At 38.8% G+C, this 22,354-nt stretch overlaps 1 protein-coding gene across 1 annotated transcript in view; it reads right to left on the bottom strand.

The window, feature by feature from the left end:
- Positions 1-5,300: 5,300 nt before the first annotated feature.
- LOC139729769 (NPC intracellular cholesterol transporter 1-like) overlaps positions 5,301-22,354 on the bottom strand; it is a 33,061-nt gene continuing 16,007 nt past the window's right edge. The window contains exons 6-26 of the mRNA XM_071640703.1: positions 21,935-22,073; positions 20,620-20,843; positions 19,948-20,081; positions 19,092-19,181; positions 17,766-17,866; positions 16,735-16,898; positions 15,934-16,062; positions 15,202-15,384; positions 14,706-14,820; positions 14,088-14,215; positions 12,923-13,060; positions 12,256-12,345; positions 11,580-11,770; positions 10,901-11,019; positions 10,387-10,516; positions 9,974-10,035; positions 8,910-9,060; positions 7,642-7,873; positions 7,003-7,116; positions 6,356-6,518; positions 5,301-5,602 (exon numbers count right to left, since the gene is read on the bottom strand). Coding sequence (XP_071496804.1) covers positions 5,301-5,602; positions 6,356-6,518; positions 7,003-7,116; positions 7,642-7,873; positions 8,910-9,060; positions 9,974-10,035; positions 10,387-10,516; positions 10,901-11,019; positions 11,580-11,770; positions 12,256-12,345; positions 12,923-13,060; positions 14,088-14,215; positions 14,706-14,820; positions 15,202-15,384; positions 15,934-16,062; positions 16,735-16,898; positions 17,766-17,866; positions 19,092-19,181; positions 19,948-20,081; positions 20,620-20,843; positions 21,935-22,073 — 3,099 coding nt within the window. The remainder of the gene's footprint in view (positions 5,603-6,355; positions 6,519-7,002; positions 7,117-7,641; positions 7,874-8,909; positions 9,061-9,973; positions 10,036-10,386; positions 10,517-10,900; positions 11,020-11,579; positions 11,771-12,255; positions 12,346-12,922; positions 13,061-14,087; positions 14,216-14,705; positions 14,821-15,201; positions 15,385-15,933; positions 16,063-16,734; positions 16,899-17,765; positions 17,867-19,091; positions 19,182-19,947; positions 20,082-20,619; positions 20,844-21,934; positions 22,074-22,354) is intronic.

The raw sequence follows: 22,354 nt of genomic DNA on the forward strand, positions 1-22,354 counted from the left end.
TAGCATTGATACTCTATTCTTATTTCCTATTATTGTCGAAGCCAGCGTATCTCAAAATAGCTATATTTTTACAAATGACTTAAGTAATCTACATTCAATACAAATGCTGTAAGAAAATAATAAAACAAACTTGAATAATATATTGCTTACTCATCAATTATCTAGCGATCCACGTCCTATACACGCGACAAGCTTAGCTTTTGAGTGGATCGCTATTTTCCAAAAATTGAAGTTATTTTCTGAAAGCTCGCGAAGTATACATGTATACGCATCGTTCCTTCTGATTATTGTACATATGTTGATGTATGTGATTTATTTCGTATATTACATGAACCTTTTGTAAAAGTTTAGACAATATCATTTCATGATATGTATACTTTGTATTACGTTTTGATTTTCGTTGATTGGAAATAGACTATGATTGAACTACGAACTATATATAACTATTTAGAGTATTCTCACTGAAGCGTGACCGACTGATATCTACTGGATATCACTCGAAAGGTAGCTAAGAAATACAGCTACCTGTCCCTGTATTCAGATTTCCTCAAATGTGCCAGATTTAGAAATTACAGCCATTTGTTTTTGGGGAAACTTATTTTTTGTTAAGTGTTTAGAATAAAATGATTTAAGAAGCTTTCATAATCATTAAGCCTACTTAGTTTTTCGTTGTCCATTCAGTGAATTCATATCAAAATCAAGGACACACAGGGTGGAAACGATCAGGGCGTCATGAAAACCATAAAAAAAAAATAGAATAAACACACACACACACACACACACACACAAACAAACATATCTGATTATAATTAAAAGTTTAATCAATTCTTGCATGCCAATGCTAAGTATGACACATAGCATTCCACGGGCCCATTCAAGGGAACCAAAACCCAAAGAGAAATGTGGATTGAGTGAAAGCAGCAACATAGGTAGAACACATCGGTGAAAGTTTGAGGGAAATCGGACAATCGATGCAAAAGTTACGAATTTTTAAAGTTTTGGTGTTGGATCCGCTGGATGAGGAGACTACTAGAGGTTATGACGTCATGTGTGGACAACAATATAAAGGAAATATAAAGAGAATTCCACAAAATTTACTTTTCTAGCATAATGAAAGAGCACTTGACTAACCGCTTTCAGAAAGCATGCAGGGGGACTACCCTTAACATAATGTCAGAATCAAGTTGACGGAATGTGTAATTTTATTGAAAAATGATGTGTTCTACCAAGGAGGTAGTTCCAACTGGCTGTGATTATTCAAACAGCTGCCATTTTTCTATTGACGCACAAAAGAATTCCACAGGTGCACTTGTGCCTTTGATGATCAGGGTTCCATGCCGCCGTCTTTTTGAGCAATCTGAAGAAGATACATTCTAAACTCTAACATTATATCGTCTATATTCTGCTTTTTTATTTGTCATACAGAATGAATGTTCTCTTAATGATAAAGCATATGAAACAAAAGTAAAATTATGTGCAAAAATGTAAACCTGAGCTGTATGTCGTGCAAATATTTGAAACTGTGCTCTCACTACAAAGCCGATTTTATCATCTTTCCGATCGCTTCCGACAAATGAAACTGATATGGTATAATTTTTGAGTATAGTTCTTTATTCATTTACATGTTAGATTAGTGTAAAGTCATGTAAAAGCGAGAAATTTCGATTTTCATTTCATCAATTTTTGTACAATTTTTATTCGCACATCCCCTTGCCTGTACTATTAATGTGCCACTTGTTGGGACGGCGAAAAGCAGTTACAATGTACCATCATAAAGACATATCTTCCTTTGAGAATGACGAGTCATGATGCAATGCCACATGAATCAATTGTCTTCCTATCTGTGAGGCAGCTCCAGTTTAGCACATACTTCAAATGTTTCTGAGTGGCGGCATGAAACATGGGATCAAAGGGAATGAAACTGTTGTTACTCCATTTCTCAAACCTCCTTGTTTCTACTAATGTTGTTGCTTTCACATCAAGCCACATTTCTCTTTGGGTTTTGTTTTCCTTTAACATCGATCAATTCATGTGGCACATCGTAAGAAAACATACATAGACACAGACCCACACAAAATGAAAACCCGATTCCAGCACACCTTTCTTTCCTTTTTTTTTTTCATCTTCTATATATTTTTATTTAGACTAACTGCGGACACAGACGCGCAAGGATATAATCGGAACACATTAATAAGCTCTACGTACAGATGGCCGAGCAGTGTTAGTGAAGCAAAAGTGTTTCTTGCTTTTCCTTCTCAAGCACAAAAAAAGGATTAAAGCAGACAAGAATATAAGTTAACATTAAGCATGAGGACAACGATGCGTATTAAATGCTCTCTACGGTCCACAGCGGGAATATGCAGTAGCAAATAAATTGCATGATTTTCTCAGTTTGGGTAATATTCTAAACGAAGCAATGTACATTGTCCAGGTCGTTTTATTACGAATGCGTCAGGTGGGTGTCAGTCACATTTGAATGAAATTATAACTCTGATGAGGGTACTTGTCAGCAGCCTTATCTTTCATTTTACACATAAGTATGTTATCCATATGCAGCAGGTGTGATATGTACGTGTCGTCATTCTATATCCTAAAACGCTTATACTTTATCTTTGATAAAGAAAACTGCGAGCAAAACGTAAAACAAAAATATAGATTCTATTTCTTTTAACTCGTGTAAGCATCACTTTTTTTTTCTCTGATCTCTATTATGTACGATCAAAGAAGGTAAAATCGACACCACATATCTACTTCTAGATTCAAATTGTGAACTGCTGCGTGAACAGGTGTTGATTCTATTCTAGTCGCATGCTTTTGAAATATTATTCTAGGTAGCATCTTCAAACGAAATATGAATTTGATGACTGCTTTTTGGTTGAGGAATATGACTCACAATAATATCACCAGAAGATGTGATTCGATTGGCAAGGCGAATCAAGTAAAAAAGCGCGTTAATAAACAACGACACTGCATTGGCCGTATGCCGACCCAAAATTAGGTCTTCGTCCCCTAGATTTGCTAACTCTGTGTACCACAAAATGATCGTTCCAATGGCGCGTCCTTTAACAAATAATTTGATGTTCAGAACACTCAGAATACTCTTAATCAACTCACGTAAAGATTTGCATCTTTCCGACTATGATGCAAAGACCCATGATTATCATGATGGCACGAGAGACACTCACAGAACTATGGTCCTGCAGCAGTGTATAGCTTTTAAACTTTAGATATATAATCGCACGTTACACGAAATGACAAACTATAGTGAACATATATATATTTCAATAGCTGCAGCTTGAAGGAAATATACTTATGCATATATCGCGAGAAATCAACAACTGCATTGGTGTCGAGCATAATTGTCTTTAATACTGCGCACACAGAAGTCATTACCACAGTCACTTATTACATGAAAATGAAACCATAAATAATCGTCACTCAACTAGATAAACAAATTGAAGATGGCATACATTTTTTTTTTACATATTGACTAATATATAACACGATATAGTAATTATCGACACTCGTGTAAAATCTGCGTGTCCGTCAAACGTAATACATTCACAAACACAAAACACAAATCTGTCGGGGAAAAAAAACAAAAACAAAAACACAAATGGGAAATAAAACGATGAACTTTAAAACGATACCACATGATAGATAAACATAAGTGGATCCCTTTTTCTCCACAAGCTATAACTGATGCTATGAATATTGAAATTGAGCAATGCAAAGCTCTTGGTTTATATCTATACATATAAATTTAAACCGTCAAACTGATGGCACTGCAGCATTTGTCGCTACCAAAAAATTACAAAATCTGTCAAAACAGCGCAAAAGGTTAGATACTATAAGACTACTGTACCATCTTGTATAAACACAAACATTCTGTTCACATAGTGTGCCATTTTCTCCTTTATTTTTGTTTGCATCTATTACCGCGGAATTGACGTGATCTATATTGATCAACAACAAGTCATGCCGCAATTACTTCGACGAAAAACATTCTCTTTGCTATTATCTTGATCCACATCACCATCGCTTTCACAGGCATATTTTTTTCCTTTGACATTTGATGCATACAAATCAACATGGACATACTTGAGAAGATACACTGTGAGTATAAATACATTATAGTACAGGTGGATACTGTGAAACGATTAACATTTATCATTACTTTAACTCACGTTCACTGCTGCACTGCTCCAAAACTGCCTGAAGAAAATACACAACAGTTCATTGAATATTACCGTGACCCTCACTGGGCCTCCCCCGGTCCCACTCCTTCTCATTGACGTGTGGAATTGGGCATTAACACTTTAAGTGCCAATGAGTCAAATATCCACGAGTTTCACACGATAATATCCACGGACAGGTAATTAATGCGGCACGCAGAGGGTTAAGGGAGGCCCTGTACGATGAGCACGTTTCCTTTTATATACAACACGAGATAAAGAGATTGATAGATGATTGGAACATTACAAGAAACATGGTTAAAATGAGCTGGTTTTTTCTGAAAGCAATGACGCCACGCGAGCTTTTCACAGGCAAAACCCTAACAGTCGTATGAGTAAGAGGTCCTTTATTTATCATGCTTAAATATATAACTCGGAAGTAGGGAGACAGGAAACAGATAACTGGCACAGTAATATATTCTTGAACATTCCAAATTTACAGTGTTACAACTTTCTTACCATACCATAATAGTCAGTCTACCGCAATTGACATGGGACATGATCGAAATGAAAATATGGCACCTTACAACATGCGCTGTGACCATCTTCTACGGCATTTGGGCTTCCATTATGTGTTTAACCGATTATTGTTTCTATATACGAGAATAGGTACAATAAATATACAACACAGGAATGTTTTGTCGCTATTTCTAAAGGAGGTGAGATAAGTCTAACCACATATTTTGTTCAAAAATATAGAAAGCGAACATGCAGGGGGAACTGGGTGACGATCTATGATGCACAGTCCCGCAAGACGATACGAGAAACTTTTAGAAATGAGGAGAGCAGTAGCCGCAGGGGAGGTTGGACAACAATGACATCATTTTGGGCCCTGACAGTCATCACCTTTTTGGAGTCCTAGACCGGCGGTAGAGATGACGTATACTGGTTTGTGCATTAACCTTTCGGGAGGGGGAAAAGACAAGCATTTGACATTCCTGTATTTTGCTATACTTAAGATTATCTCTTTCTTGTGATTTGCCTTGCTCGCTCTGACTTAACGTCATGTCACGTCAGCCGCGCGGATGGATAGCAAGGTCCTTAAACGTCAACTCTTTTCCCTTATCATAAGTGGGTGTTGATGTCTCCGTCCACGTCGTCGACGCCGGTCTGGACCTCGACAGAGCTCCTCTGCCTGTGCAAGACGGTCCCATTGCTTCCGCTGTGGTTCTCCCCCTCGTCATCCCTACCCGCGCTCCCGCTCTCCTCCAGCTCGATCCTGTTCTCGTAGGCGGGTGGGTCGTCCGGCGTCTCGTAGACGTGGTTTACTCCATCCAAAGCCTCCTTGGCTTTGCCGTTATGTCCGCGGGACTCTGTGTCCCGATGCTGTTGCTCCTCAAGGATGTATGCCTTGTTTGTGTCGGGGCCTGGATGTAAGAAAAGAATTACGAAGATGATAAAAAGACACCATGGCACAAAGAATGGAGCCAAAAAAAAAAAAAAAGATGGCGGAGGGAAGACCAAGAAAAAAATAAGTTAAAAATATGAAGGAGGAGCCGGAGGACAGGAAAGAATTGAAAAGAGATGAGGTGGTTCTTGTGGTAACTGCATTTGCAATTATAACTCTCCTATTTTCGTAAGCACTTGCCACATAAAGTTTTTTTCATTGAACGCGGTACACATCAGTGAGAATGGCTACTGTGATCGTTAAAATCTCATTGGCTCTTTAGTCGTGATATTATTTATACTGAATTATTCTATTAACATTCTGTTGCCTTATTTGGGAAGGTTTATCCGCATGATTACTGTCACACCACTGTAACACCCTGCAATGACGATATTATGGTAATATTCAAGTGAAAAGAAAAACGAACAGAAGGAGCAGTACTATAGTGCACTATACCACCACTCATTCATAAATTACTGGGCAGAGAAAATGGTACCAATTTGGTAAAGATAGAAATTTAGTGTGCGTGGTAATGTAGTAATGAAGGAAGCTTCCATAAAAAGTGATTCTATCCGAAATCCCCGCCAAAAGAGCTGTTTTCTGTGCATGTTGGGGACGTGTGTATTTGATATAGGCCTATTTGTTTCACTTATTTCCATGAATATCAAAGAAACTGAAGAACAGACGAGGCTCTCCCAGCACGACTACGATGAGAGAGGGGACCTTCACATACCAATATAACTGAGCACGACGGGCAGGAAGAGGAGACCGTGGGCGGTGGCAACCAGGGTGATCGTCAGGAACATGCGGAAGTAGAAGACTACAAAGAGCTGCGACTTGGCGAAGGCTAGCACGATGATACCAGGCAGGTTTGTCATGGCCACCCCGCTCAATACCTGGTGGAAGATGAACAGTTCAAAGTGACAATATTGTTGCTGACAATGATTATTATTCAAAATAGTGATTATATTAATAACGATCGTCTTCATCATTATCATAATCATACAAATAATAATCATAATTCACAATGTATATCGAGTTTAAAACGGACGTTTGTTGGCACTTCAAGGGTTGAATAACAGGGACTGTTTAACTAAGATTAGAGACAGCTAGTAATGACTATGGTAATCTTTCATCCCACTCTTCCTATTCATTACTCCCATGTTAATTTGTCTAAACGGATGTCAAACAAAATTATTCGGAGGAGTGAATAAATGATACTTCCAGCTATGCAGTGGCTCTTACTCCATCTCGAATTCAATTTCCAAGTAATTCAATTCAATGCAATTCAATTCAATTCAAAATTATTTTATTTCCATACAAAGTAATACAAAGTAATCTAATGGGCACCCCAATCATGTAAGAATGATTCATGCTTACCGAACTTCCCATGGTTGCTAGGGCGTACTCAGCCCGCTGCTTTTTCGTTCCCTTGGTGCACACGGAGAATGATCGCGTGATGTGGGACACGAACTCCACTGATATACCAACGGCCTGCGAGTAATAGTGATTTTGTTGGAAATGAAATGAATTAATAACATGCAATGAAAATTTGTTAGATTGCGACATGCAATATTATTTTCATTAATTTGCCATTAACGCTGGTATCAAAATCATCATTGTTATCAGTACTATCATCATTATCATCACTGTTATCGGATATCATCATGTTCATAGTCCTTCTTGAAGAAACACATGCAAAAAAAAAAAACGATTGAAAAGAATCTTAAACTAAAAGTTGCACTTTGCATAATCAGTCTTTAGTATAGTGGCCCTCGAGACGTTTCGAATGATATTAGTGTTATTCACTTCTTTAAAAAAACCAATTAGAGTTCGACTATAAAAGAAACAAAGGAAAAAGATTTAAGAAGCTCCCTCGCCGTCAACACTATCATCATGATTGGCTAAATCGTTTAAACTGTCATTAATATCATGCCACTATCAATATCATGGCGACCAAACTATGAACGGTATTGCTGTCGCGCCTATAATCATTATCATGACAAGAACGACGCGTACCATCATGAGGTTGACGAGGGATACGGCGTTGAATTCAATGTTCCACAGGTACATGATGCCCATTGTGTCGACGACGATCATGGAGATGGTGATGATGATGATGAAGGGTGCTGAGAGGCTGAAACCCAGCATGAGCAGGCTGACCACGAAGATGGGGATGAGGGCGATGAGCAGCTGGACGATGGCCTCGTCGACGAGTGTCAGATACTGCTCATAGTACACGTAGAAGATACTGGAGAATGACGCGAAATAAAAGTTGTACCACCGTATGGTTATTTGGTCATTACGTTGAGTTTTGTATCTCGTATAAAGTCAGTTCGCGGAGTTAGCTCATGTGCACATGGGGACAAGTAATCTTTCTACCTATGTTTTCACTTGGTTAGGCGCATCACTCGTTCTCAAAGTGCATGGGCTTGCTCGACGTAACAATTAACAGAGGATGAACTTGTGTAAATCAGACGGCCAGAATGGTTTCTCAATTAGCTCTTGGAAAAGCATCCATTTTATTATTTAGCATTGAATATGTGAACAATCCTTTTCTACTGATACTGCCAAATACACCACTTTGTCGTCACGCGAATGTGTCTTTGAAAGCACCATTATAAGGATTACGTGAATGATTATTATATCACAAATTCTTATCTCAATGAATTTAAAAACCAACATGCCCTGTTGGTACAAATTACCCTTTTCTGCTCATGTGCAAAGTGGAACCCCGAACTGCCTTATGTCGTATATTAACTTTCAAATACCCCTTAGCATGCAAAACGAGAGTGGTATTTGATTTAAGTTTCCATCCACTTGAATGACGCTGAGGGCGAAATTTCAAATTTGATGTTACATGCAATTCTACACATCGAGTGCAAGCACTCGTCTCTTTCGAATATCCTTTACTTAGGTAACAGTGTCGTATGGCCATGAGAAAATGATTTTATTAATTTGTCAAATTCCTTATCCCTGTTCCTGCTCTATGACTTTCGTTTCATTCGTACACACACCAGGACCAATTCAGTGACTGAGAGGGAAAATGAATCCAAATCTACATACTTCCTTGAGCATTTACTGAGTTGGTTCTTTCGTGAATCTGTAATACTTTGACAGATATTGTCCCTAGCACTACAGAATAATATGTAACATGACATAGAGTATCGCAGTATGGCATATAGCGTGACATTCATTTTTAGAGATGACATCTAGGGTGTCGTTATAAAGAGTAAAGACCACAATACGATGTTCCCTTCTCTCATGTCGCTAGCCTGCAGTCTTACCTGTAGGGAAACACGGTAAAGTCTTCCCCGACGTCGTAGTTTTTGCTCATAGACTCTTTGATGCTGTCGCCGAGAATCCTTGCCTCTTTCAACGCCGTGATGAAGTCGGTTGACGTCACAAGCGGAGTATGATACGTCATGAAGTAAGATGCTTACAAACAAAAATATTATTATTATTATTATTATTATCATTATTATTATTATCATCATCATTATCAGTATTATCATTATTGTTATTATCATTATCATTAATATAATTATTATCATTATCTTTATTATTATCATTATCATTATTACTATTATTATCATCATTATCGTTATCATTATTATTATTTCTTCGACCTGGTAAAGAATATAGCATACATATCGTAAACCAGGGCTCGACACTAACGGTGGCCCGGTGGCCCGGTCCACCAAAAAAGAAAGTTGGGCCTCCAAATTTCAAAAAAGGGCAAATTTGGTGGCCCGCCTTGGGCCACCAAAATTTTTTGAAAAGTATGTCAATAAATTCGTAACTTTTTGCGCCGTAAATTAGCAGTTAAATTTGTTCAAAGGATGGATGAAAAGGACTGAATGAGTGCCTGAGAGTGAGTGTTGCGAGTTTGTTGAGGTTTATTTATGAGTAGATATGTCCAACTTACAATTCTTACTATGATAAAACTTAAATATTTGACTTTTAATGTTTTTTATTGGTTTTTTTTTTCGGGCCACCAGATTTGTCTCTTGGGCCCACAAAAATATGACATTGAGGATTTTAATGACCCCATCGGGCCACCAAACAAAAAGTTAGTGTGGAGCCCTGCGTAAACATTACAAACATGAAACAAAAACCACTTGATTTGAGGAATTATCTCATGTCTAAGATTCAACAAATCATACAAGACTAAATTTTCTGGGGAGAAACATCGTACACATTTTATGTATTCGTATTTCTTTGGTATTTTTTTGTATTACTTATCATGTGTTTATTATCAAGGTTAAAAGAAAATTGTGAAGGTGTTGCAATAAGTTCATGAATAAGTTCATGAAATAAATCAAGACGTTAAAGTCAGTTTTATGCTTACCGATGATGTCTGTCTCTGAGTCGTCCGCAAATTGTACCGATTGTCCGTAAGCGGCGCTTCCTCTGGAAATACACCAGACGAAAGTGTTGACGAAATAAAATACATTGTATAATATTCAGAAGGCAAAGAATAGTAAAATTGACCAGGATCGCAAATATTTTCAACTGATTAAACGTGAAACAGAACAGAACCATCAAAATGAACATAGAGATCCCGGACCAATAACAGACAAATATTTTGATAATCGCAATAATCTATACTGATAAATCATTGTTATGACTATTCAAACAGAGGAACAACAATTACGTCACTTGTTCTATCAAACGTCAAGTTTCTCCAAATGATAACGTACTGCTGTTTGCATTTCCCCTGACTGACGTATGAACAGATAAAGCGACGATTTAATGACTTACCCCTTGTTACAGATCTCATTCGGTACATCGTCGAGGAACCACGGAAGATGTTTCGTGAACGCCCTTTCATCCGGTCTGGTGTAGCGGTCTTCTCTCGAAACACACGCGAGGCACAGATGTGGGAAGGTTTCTGAGGAGGGAGAAAATATCAGGTGATACAAATTTTGCTCTCCATTGTCTATGTTTTTGCATCATTCCATTCCACTACGCACAGTCAATGTGAGATCTGGAATGAGAGTCGATTGCAGAAAGAGTATTCGTGCTTTCTGCTGGAGGTGACGATTTAAAAGTGACTGACTCTGGGTGATTTGAGTTTAAATACTCGCAAGTCCTATATTAGTCTTGTTCGATTTTTTTATGTTTTATTCCAAATTATTCAACTCACTTCTAAGGAATAGCCACAATGCTGCATAGTCCGACAAAGTACAATGGTTAAACATTTAAGCTTCGAGAAACTATACGGGTGAGCTGATTGTCGATAAAACGACAGGAAGTGAAGTGGAGTGTCACTGACCTCTAGAAGGGCAGAAATCTGAACCGTTACTGGAGGCGTAAGTGCGACAACAAGATGTCGACCCTTCCCAGTCAAAGAAATCATCCATCCACGATGAAGTTGACTGAGCTATATATGTCCTGAAACATTAAACAAAGAAATATAGAATAAATATAGAGAACACAACGTTTGATCGGATACTGCTATGGATTAATGAACATACCGAGTTCGATTCCCTGCCTGATGCTTACATTCATAGACATAATATATTTCGTATTTCTTGGCCAGGAAATGATTTAAGATCACTGTCGTGAAGTGGATGTGTCCTTGGAGTGTGAAACAAGAATAAATCAAATAGTATATTTCTAGAATAGAATCCAATGTTTGAGGCACAATTTTCCAATTGACCCAGTGGTAACAATTTAGGAGCTCCCCAGACAACTTTACCCTAATTGTCTTTTACCTGTTCAAGAAAATGATTTCTTCTTTGGTAGTACACGTTTTATGCTGATGCTAATGTCAGTATTTATGTTTTTAAAAATATATATATCATTCTGGTATCATAGCTAAAACAAAAGTATTGTCTTTGAAATGACAACGGCGACATAGCTAAAATTGTCAATCGACAAGAAGAATTATCCTTGTTGGGTTATAGTTTGAGTTCGTTTGTCGTGTGATGCGAAGCAAATACGTGACTTACTTTTCTGAAATGAGACTTGCGTAGTAGATTTGCTGTGTGAGCGAGTCACCGTTGCAGCCAGCGCCTCCACACACTCCGTTCTGTCCTTCTATGGAGGGGAAATAGTAGCCTTCTGTGGTCACGAAGTAGACTGGTGGCCCAACTTTCATGTATTGACCCATGGTCAAGAGGTAGTCCAGCACGTACGAATCCTGGTGAAGAAATGATTTTTCCAGTCTTCGTTTACCCATGAAATGATATCTTTATGCACGACAACGTTTGCTTTGTTGTTGTTACTTGTTGTTGTTGTTGTTGTTATTGTTGTTGTTGTTGTTTTTGACTGCCTTTGCCTACGGGTGTTTACCCAGGTTCAACTCCAAAACGTATTCTTTCATGGCACTTGTAGGTGCACAAGGAAGTTTGTCAGGTCGAGTCGCTGAGTCCTAGAAATAGTCACTTTGTCTTGATTGCAATAATCGGTAACAAAGTGGATACATTTATCGAAGGACTGCTTATATAATAGTGGTTGTGTCGAAAGGAATTATGAATTCTACATGACATGGCCACAAGTCTTGCCTTACGGAGACTTGCACTTGGAAGGGGGATAACCATGCATTAATACATTCGATTTCCCCGGCTAAAACGAACGAACGAAAAAAAAAAAAGGTCCGCAGCTTCTGTTAGAGTAAGAACCTACTTTTGGCATGGTGATTGTTTGATCGAGACCAACTGGAAGCTTCATGGTGAGAGCGATGCAGGCAAAGGTGAAACCACCGAAGAGAAGAACCTTGAGGAGGAAACAGCACCACAAACAACCATTTTATAATATAAAAGAATCATGGGATATCCTTCCCCCACTCATTTATCATACAATATTCATGATCAAACAACACGGTTTCATTGTGCCGTGATTTCCACTTTTATCAAACCTTTTGGATTTTGAACTCTTTATGGTTTATGCCATGTGCTCTTTTTGCTCATCTTATATGGGGGTTTTTTCCGACACATGGGCGGTTTTGTTGTGGTTGCGTAAGAAGAAACAGTAATTTTTCGATAAACTCCAGTCAATCTTTAACAGAGCTGGTGTGTTATGAGCTCATAGTTACCTAAACTGGATGACACGTTGAAGTTCCAGTAGTCAGTTAAGTTTTGCTTTTTTTCTCAGATTATTGGGCATTGAGAGATTTGATGTCCTTCGTTCCACTAATTCATGCTAACCTATTTTCCAGTGAGAGCTTGCTTTTCATTGTAAGCCATTTCGATCACCGAACAAAAATATCTGTCTTTAAAGTCAATTTCGCTAAACTGCAGGAAGCGATGCTTCTCTCTCTTTCTGTGAAGTATTGACCAATTTTGATACTTACCGTGAGAGGGCGAACCCATTTCATCATCATGAACGGCGCGAAATACTTCTTCATGAAACTCTGCAAAAGTCCGAGCTTTTTCGGAACGGGATCCTTGTGTTGCGGGGGAATGCAGCAGACGATGTCGAAGCGACCACTCTACAAATAAAATAAAAAAGATGCAAGAAGCAAACATAATTATGTGGTGTGGTTTTGTATTTTCATTGTGTTATTGTGTGAGTGTGTGTGTGTGTGTGTGTGTGCGCGCGCGTGTTTTACATTGCATACATTGGCATAGAGTCGATAGAGAGCAGAAGGTCCACACGCTAGTCAAGCCCACTGATCTCCATAGGAAGTATCTGGATAGCTCATTGATAGGCCAATCGCTTTGAAGTCATCTCGCAACCATCTCACCACGCATATCGCCCGTACATTTGTGTACGGAGCTCACGACATCACGTGATCTTCGCGACAGTCTCTGCTGGAAAATGCGTGCAAGTCCCCACAGAGTGTGCCTGGTAAGATGGCGGTTTGGTATTGAGCGCCAAGTGTCGCATGTTCAATTTCGTTATGAAATCAGTCGTTAACGAAATGAACATTTCGTAACGAAATACAGTCAATAAGTAATGAAATGGCCATATCATCAACGAAATTACGTAATTAAGTGCAAATTAGTAACGAAATGGGCCATGCGACACTTGGCGCCCCATACTCTAATGGCTGCCTGTACATCGTATAAATTAGCCAATGAGATATCCAGATGCCTTCTCCATGGAGATCGGAGGTCAAGTTTCATCAAGAGGCTGACGCGCTGGTGTCTGTCGGCGGCGTTGAAAGGCTAATGAGAAAAATACTATGACAAAGTAGACGCGACATTCGTAGGGGAAAACATGAAGAGTTTGTTCGCAAAAACCGATAAGTCCATTTTTGAAGATTTTGAAGTACGGTCTCTGTCATAAAGTACAAAGTAATACCTTTTAAATGATGTATTGGTCACTACGTATAAAGGTATTACTTTTGAAGTTATGGTCAAAAGAAGCACAATTTTTCTTATTATTCTCTTTTTTTTTCTTGACCTTTAATCGCGAATATCTCCATTTGGCAAATATGGACTTATCGGTTTTTGCAAACAAACTCTTCACATATAGGACCAAACTGAAGGTGTAGTCGTCCTATTCTGTCTCACCTCTTGACGACGGACGTCGAGGGATAACAGGGCCACGAAGGCGGTCATCTGAAGCACGAAATTGAAGAGGACGGAGAGTCCGGAGTAGAGGGCAAAGATGCGAACGGCAGGCATTTCGGTCAGAGCGCCTGAGACATAACGATATCAGAGACATGTACTCATTAACAGACTGATTTCTTTCTAAGTGGTCAATTATTATTTGATCTTTTAGACCACTTTTTCATCTCTATTTTTTCATTAAATCATTCGATCAGTTATCAATTTTCATAAGCATTTATGTATTCATGATTTTAAGTTACACTTCAAATTGTTGATTTTCATTTGTTTCTTCCTCTAGTCATTCATTAATGTATCTCTCTCGTATACATATTCATCCATTCATCTGTGAATACGATTTTCACGTTCATTGTGTTTTTCATTTTATGCGTCAGGTTTGACGTTTTTTGAGAAGTAGTTAACCCTTCATGTACTTCAGTCTGACCAAAGCCTATTGAATCACTTTCGGGTGAGAGACGCAAGCGAACCTGAGTCTAGGAGGCTTATCTTGAAGACACGATTAGAAAACAAACAAACAACGAATTTTAGTTGAGATATGTCACGATTTCACATTGTTCTCACCGAGGAAAAATGAGACGGATTCTGAGAGGCCACAGAGCAGCATACTGGGAGCGACCTGTCCCAGAACTCGCCCGATCTGTTCTTCCCTCGTCTCGCCCTCGCGTCGTATGTCTCTCTGCAGGACGATGAATGAATAGATAGGAGGTAAACACAAGACATTTCACTACCAAAAAGAGACGCAGATTTGGATTTCCTGCTCTTCTGTTCTATTGCACTTATACATAAAAATCCTCTTTCGTGTGTATACTAGGATTGATTTTTGGCCTAACAGTAATTGCACATCACGATTAATGACATCAAGCTTAATATTATTTTTCATTGGGAATTTTTTGACAAAATCGTCAATATTTTTATGTTTGGTTATGTCACCAGTGAACCTATACTCCAAACGATTGATACAAACGGTTTCTGCTCGATACAGTCTCATCTGTAAAGTAAAAAGTGTGTTCGTTGCAATCGCTCCCGCTTATCATCATTTTTTTATCGAAAACATTACCTGGAAGTCCAAGACAAAAATGAAGATGTTGTCGGCTCCGATGGCGAGAATGAGGAAGGGAACGACCTCCATGACGATCAGCGTGGTTTCGACGCCGAAGTAGCCGTAGGCGCCGATGGAGGCGAAGACGGAGCTGAGAACGATCAGGACGCCGCCCAGACCCAGGGTTATTTTCGAGTCGATCTGGTGAAAAGGAAGGCGGAATAGAGAAATTGAGAATCATACGTTACACGGAGTGTACGGAGAGAAAGTTGCAAGAACCACACTGTTCACAGATAGCGTGGTGAGTGTACAGCGTAATTAATGTCTCTGCGTATGTTCATTATGATTGTTTAAGCTTACGTATAGAGATATCCTGCTGAATAATTATGACGAATGATGGATGGTGGATCCGATGGCTTACGATGCTTTCTAAAATCTCTCTACAGTATTTGCTTGTTATCATCCAAGAAGGAAGGAAGGTGATTCCGTCTTTTGTTTTAGTTGAACAAGGTCAACTGAAGGTATGAAGAGCGTATGCTAGAATTGCCAAACTCTATTGAAGTGATTTTGCTGCACAATCTGTATCATTATAATTTACAACCCTTGTACGGGTTGTCCCATTTCCTTCAAACTTTCTTTCCACGTTTCTCTAGTCTTTCTGCATTCGCTGATTTCACACATCTTTATGTGCGGGGAAACTTCCCGATTTAGACTTATCCCGTCATGCAAGCATAAATAATGTGAACTTACCAAAAATCGGTCCATCCTGGAGAACTCTCCCAGAGCCAGTGCGATGTAGGCGAAAATGACCACGTAGCTGACTGTGATCGTCACAAGATCGGCCTCACTCTGCCTCAGCAACTCGTCTTCGATGGATCGCTGAAAACGACGTCGATGTCGAAGGGAAAAAAGAAATGGGAAGAAACAAGTGTTGAGTGCCATTAGAAACCTTATTCGTGGTTATTAGACATAGTTACATAAGTTACATTATTAGACATAGTTACAGAAGAAGTTAGGGTACCACATTGCTGTGTGTATCATGATACACAGGCACTGAGAGGTTCGTACATCCAAAGTTTTTTTCAGTTTCATTTTCAGACGTCGGAATTCAAACAATCAAACCATTTAATCAACCAATTTGATCAACCTTGATATCATCAGTACTTCAGATATTCTTCCAGGTTGTACGTCAAATGTATAACAAATGTAAAGAGTCGGCACCTATATAGCACCGTTTCCTTAAACCCATTGTCATTCTAGGACACCAAAAACACGCAGAGATGGAGGACGTGTTCGTAAAACTCTGATTTTATCTTCGTCTACGGTTTGCATACTCATGTTAGAAAGTACGTATTACCTAAATAAGCTAAGAATAAGTTGACTTAGTTGATATGTTTACTCCGGCGACATCAGATAGTACAAATCACCTCCTTTCAGATGAGTATACATATGTATTTGCGGTGTACATAGGATTAAATTTCAAGTATGTCCTTGACCGTTATCATCCCCCCCCAAAAAAAAAAAAGAATGAAAAGGAGGAAAGAGATTTACTTCTGCGCTGTAGGAAATTATCAGATTTGGGTTCTCGTATGTACTCATGAAGTCGAGGAATTCAGTTTCCCAGGCGAGCACCATCTGGTACCACGTGTCATTGTCCTTCTTGTTGTCGAGAAGTATTGTGATGGCGAGCAGTTCGGCCTCGTTGTAATAGTCCTCTAGATGAAGAAGAAGAAAAAAAAAATGATGGAATCATTCAGGTCAGCTTTATGCGCGCCCCTCAGGTATTTCAAGAGGCAACTATTATGGCTATAATGTATGCCCGTGTTTTGTTTTTGTTTTTGTTTTGTTTTTTGTCATGGCTGTTATATTCTCAAAACACTGAATAATTGGTGTATATTGCGTCGATAAGGGGCAATTTGTCATTCAGTTGCAATCAAAACAACTCGACGCAATAATTATTGTTATGAATAAATATGCAGTGTCTGTTGCTATAAGGGATCAGAACTGACTATCGGGTGGGAGCTCGGTAGGCTAGTGGGTATGGCACCTGTCTAGTATCAGGAGGTCGTGGCTTCTAATCCAAATCGAGTATGTACGCCCGTGATTGTTTAATCATGACTTTATTCAAGTTCAAGGCAGTGTAAGAATGACAGATACAAAAACCAGGTCCACCGTTTCATCCAAAATGAATGACAGGTTTAAACACGTACAGGATACAACAAAAGAAATTATTGAAGTTTACATTACCGCAACACAAATTATAATAACTCTTTTATACTCAAACACTGAAAATCGGTGTGTATCTACTGCGATGAAGTGCAATTTCTGTAGTCAGTTGCAATTAAAACAACTCTGCGCAAAAATCATTGATCAGAATAAGCTTCAAACATGATTTCGACGTTATTTTGTATCTTGCAAGTAATACTATAAAGAATGTGTCATGATATTACGTAGTATTACGGAAGAAAGAACTTTGAACTGTGCCGAATGATAGGATTGAATAGTCTAACCATGATAGCTTGCTTCTGTTAGGAGTGATAATCGGCAGCGGTGCGATGCAAGACTATGCACAGCACCCTTACCTGGGTATCCGCCCACCGCCACGTATGCGTAGGTGGGCCCACCGAATTCCGAGACACACATATCTCTCAGCGGTGTGTTGTCTTCCAGGGCAAGGGGACTCCTGCATGGCGGAGAAGTGGAGAGGGTGAATGAAGCGGTCTAACGTATTATACATGTAGGATCCATAATCATTACAGGGCGTTGAATTCAAAAGAGAGATGTACCAAGAAAATACAAAGATACAAGAAACACATGAAAGACAAAGAGGAATAGGACTAGAATAACGAAAAGAAAAAGAAGATGGAGAAGGGCCGAATAGAAGGATCAGGCAACAAAAGGGGGAGGAATGGATAGGAAAAGGAAATGAAAACAACTAAAATTTGAGGAGAATAAAAAAATATGTCAACTCGAGTCAGAATTATGTGAATTATGTTTGGGGATTCTTCATAATCATGTCGAATTTGGCGGACTGGTGTGGATGCTCTTTTCACAATTGCTGAAAACAAGGATGCGAAGATAAACATATATGGATGTCAATAGCACATGAAAGGGGGGGGAGGACACTCCCTCGATTATTCGACTTTGTGTCTAGCAGATAATAGGTGTGATAAGAATGAACAATGCAAGATACGACTTTAAATGCGAGGGAAAGGAACCCCCCCCCCTTTTTTTTTTCTTTATGGTAACAGCGCTAAATATCAAACCATGCAGGAAGTCACTCTGCTATTGACAATTGCTTGTACAGCGGAAGAAAGCAGCATCTCAAACTTCAAAACAAAATTGTCACTCGTCAAATAATGATTTTTTTTTTCGCCATTGACGTCATCCTTCAATAATTATAGTTCTGTAGATCTTTGATTTAGTTTTCTGACAAATTTAATTTCAATTCCTTTTTATTTCATTTCCGTCAAAGGTATATAATTCAACATGACATAAGCATGTAAAAAATATAATACAATGTGACTTTTGCATATTCAAATGAAATTAATGCAGAACATTTTTTTCACAATAAAACAAAACATACTTTTAGTTTACTAAAGAAATACACGGGCGAACTATAACTGAGTCGTAACAAGGGAAAGATGTCGGAAATTAGGGAACTGGTAAAAAGCCTAGCTTGTAGAATACCGTCCCCTCGTGTGTTTTAAGTAGTAGTAATAACCAAGCGAAGCGATAAGACATATTACGTGAGAAACAGAAGGAACGTAAATCGACTGTCCTCTATCTGAGATTGGGTGAAATGAGGAGATTTGATCAGAAGACAAATCATAAGCTAAAAATATAGGATCGATGCTATCGATTCCTTCGTTATTGTTCAAATGTAAAGTTGACCCGGAAATACTTACTTCATGCAGTAAAGGAAGTGATCACGGTAGTTTGCGGTCTTGTTACCCTCCGATGCGACGCGGTTCAGCTGTTCGTAGCTGTTGCCGTACCTTGTTATATGGAGACACGGTGATATGACTCGTCAACTCTCTGAGCAAACTCATCAAGTGGAGAATATTAATTGTTTACAGGATTCCAAAACACTTTTAATCTTTTACTGTATTATTTTGCAACATTTGATTCTCCAACTACCCACGAAGGATTGAGAGATAGGGAGTGTATAGATTTTTTTTTTTCTCATAATATGGATACTTCAGGCAGCTTTAATAGTTGTTAGTCCTTACTGGTTGTGAGAAACGCAGAGCTCTGTGAAATAGTTTAAGTGTTAACAAATGAAAACTTGAGGCCATCATGCGTCTTCCTGTGTGTCGGTTGACAGAAAAGTGTGTGGAGATAATCAAGAAAATATAAAGGATACCGCCATTAACTTTAGTTTAATAAATCGGGTGAGGTATGTTTTCAACATTACAGTATTTCATAAAATCGTGAGCTGAAGATTCATTCCTGTTTAAAATAATGGACAACGAGAATTCACGAGTACAAAATATAGAAATGTATTTCTGTGTTTGAAAAAAAAAAAACACGCTGCTTTTCTTTCTCCTATAGCCTGCTCTAATATCAGAAAAAAAAATAATTCAAAAGAAGCACATGTTATGGTTTGATTCAGTATATTTTAAGGAACGATTTTTTTTGGAGAAATTTGCGTAAAAGATATGTCTGCATATTGGGGACAAAATGTCCACAAATTATTAGCGCTGAGAACACATAATTTGTTGCTGTGCCCACACACACAACCTAATAGTAATACAGCCTTACCACTGCAGCACGCTTTGAATCAAGCAGTCGTCAAGATCGGGCGCTAGAGGCTTGTTGCACACATCTTGCAGTGTGACAGGAATGCCTTCGTAGTACGCCGTAAGATTTTCCACGGCTTTCTGGATATCCAGCGCCTGTAAACAAACAAGAAATGATTGTTTCGGATTACTGAAAACTTATTTTAACTCATCAAGATGTTCAGAATTTTCTCTGCAGAAATTATGACTCATTATCAAATTCGCAACACTAGCATTGCATATCTTACTCTCGTGAACATGGTGAAAGGTTAGATGGAAATGATCAAATCTGACCTGACAACAGTGTGTCTAGCACGACAGGTATACTGAGGTTGACGCTTACCCTCTCACAGTGGACGTTTAAAGAACATGAACTGATGACTATCAAAGACCAGTGATACGGATTCGAACAAAGTGAATGTAGCTTCTGTTTTCCTCTTAATGAACAGCAATTCAAAAGATCTAAAATGGCTGGAGCCTGACCACTAAATTGATTAATATATATTGTACTATGCACATCGTCAGTATTTTAATCAGTCCACAGGTGTAGCCCTAACTACGAAAATGAACGACATTAGAGGTGTGAACCGGTCATAATAATCATCCGAGAGCCGTAGATAATAAGTTTTGCAAGTATGAACGGACATATTTTTACCTGAGTCAAAATGTCTAGATTCACCACCGGACCAAACGTTTTCACGCCCTCGCTGTAAGTGTTGTACTCTTCCGGCTCTTTATTCGGTGCGCGTAGGTACATGAGTGTGGTGCGATAGAAAGGCACGAACGTTTCGTCGTAGTATTCCTTTTCGAGACGGGCGCGGCTCTGCGGGCCCGACCACAGTTCGACGGGATCCGTCACCACAGTAATCATCAAGATGCCTTGGTTTCGAAATCGAGCACGAAAAAAAAATCGTTAAGTACTGTGGGATAATTCTTACAAAAAAAGCAAAACAAAACAAAACAAAACACAACACCTAAAAATAGAAATTTACATTCTCCTCAGAATTTGATTTTATTTTGTTATTTTGACGTATCAAGGTCGATTTGAGAGTATTGGGAGGGATTTCTATATCAAGCAGGGGCTACAAAAAGGGAAAATCTGCAATTTACTTTATTGATCAGTTTAGGTATGATCAATTGACGCACAAGAGCGTGCGTTCACTCTCCCTCACTCTTTTTTCTCTCTCACACACAACAAAAACAACATATGCCTCTTGCCTCTTAAAAAAGAAATGACATTAAAAGACAGACAGACATACGCACACGCACACACGCACTCACATACAATACGCAATAAGACCCATAACTTAGAGCTGTATGAGGTTCTCCGAAAGGATCATTGGCCCAATTACATATTAAGAATATCTTCCAAATGAAATTGTTGAAATAAGTGTTTGGTGCAGCCCCAAGAAGTAATGCTGTACATTACTATCATAAAATGAAGGTAATTGCAATTAATGATATACTACATTTTCAACAAGGCGCTTTTATGTGAAAAACTATGAGTAAAATTACACCATCCTGTTGTAGAGACAACAAGAGTTTTAATAATTTCAGCACACGATCATCAGCTTGGCTGCATCTTGCAAGTCATAGAATGATGATAATCATGCCAGAATATTCGTTTTACTGAACCCAAACTCTGGAACTCATTACCTCCACATGTTACCAATGTCCCATCTACGAAAATTTTTAAACGTAGATGTAAGCAATGCCTGTTATCAATGCTCTGTAAAAAGTAAGATTTGCCAGAATTGTTGATCAAGGGTAGATGGAAACAAATATGTACATTATTTCTTGGAAGTCTGTGAATATACCGTGCTTTTTTTGTGTGTCTAGTTTCTTCTTCTTTTTCTACTTGTTTTTCCGTTTAATTCTATCTTATGCGTGTATGCCATTCTTATATCAACCAAACACAGACATTGCGGTGTTTCTACTTAGCAAGGTTGCAGTGGTCTAATAACGCTTACCACAAGTCAGGGCGACTGTGACCACGACCATGATTACCAGTACGAGGATGGGATAGCGAGCAATGCCCGTGCCCCACCAGGTGAAAAACTCCCGTAATTTGTCGTCCATCAGTTTATTCAGCTTGTCAAGCCTGCTCACCTGCAAAGAACCAGCAAGACACCGTATCTATGAGTACCACTCGCAGTCTGTCTGTGTACAATGCCGATGACATTTCGAGGTGGCAGTCTTGGGAGGCTTTTACGAGATATCGACAAAGCAGCGTAACTTTGTGGTTTGTTTCATTTCCAATCTGACAACTTGGCTCATTAGCTTATATTAACCTGCACCAGTTGGTATTCCATTTTACGGGTTAATGCACCCTTGTCATTTCGATGAATGGATGAAGTGAGATCTCTTACGTCCGTGGACTGTGGGTCAGG

The sequence above is a fragment of the Diadema antillarum genome, unplaced genomic scaffold (genome assembly GCF_040938485.1).
Source record: "Diadema antillarum isolate AM-2024a unplaced genomic scaffold, OU_Dant_1.0 seq00000263_RagTag, whole genome shotgun sequence".
NCBI classification, from domain to species: domain Eukaryota; kingdom Metazoa; phylum Echinodermata; class Echinoidea; order Diadematoida; family Diadematidae; genus Diadema; species Diadema antillarum.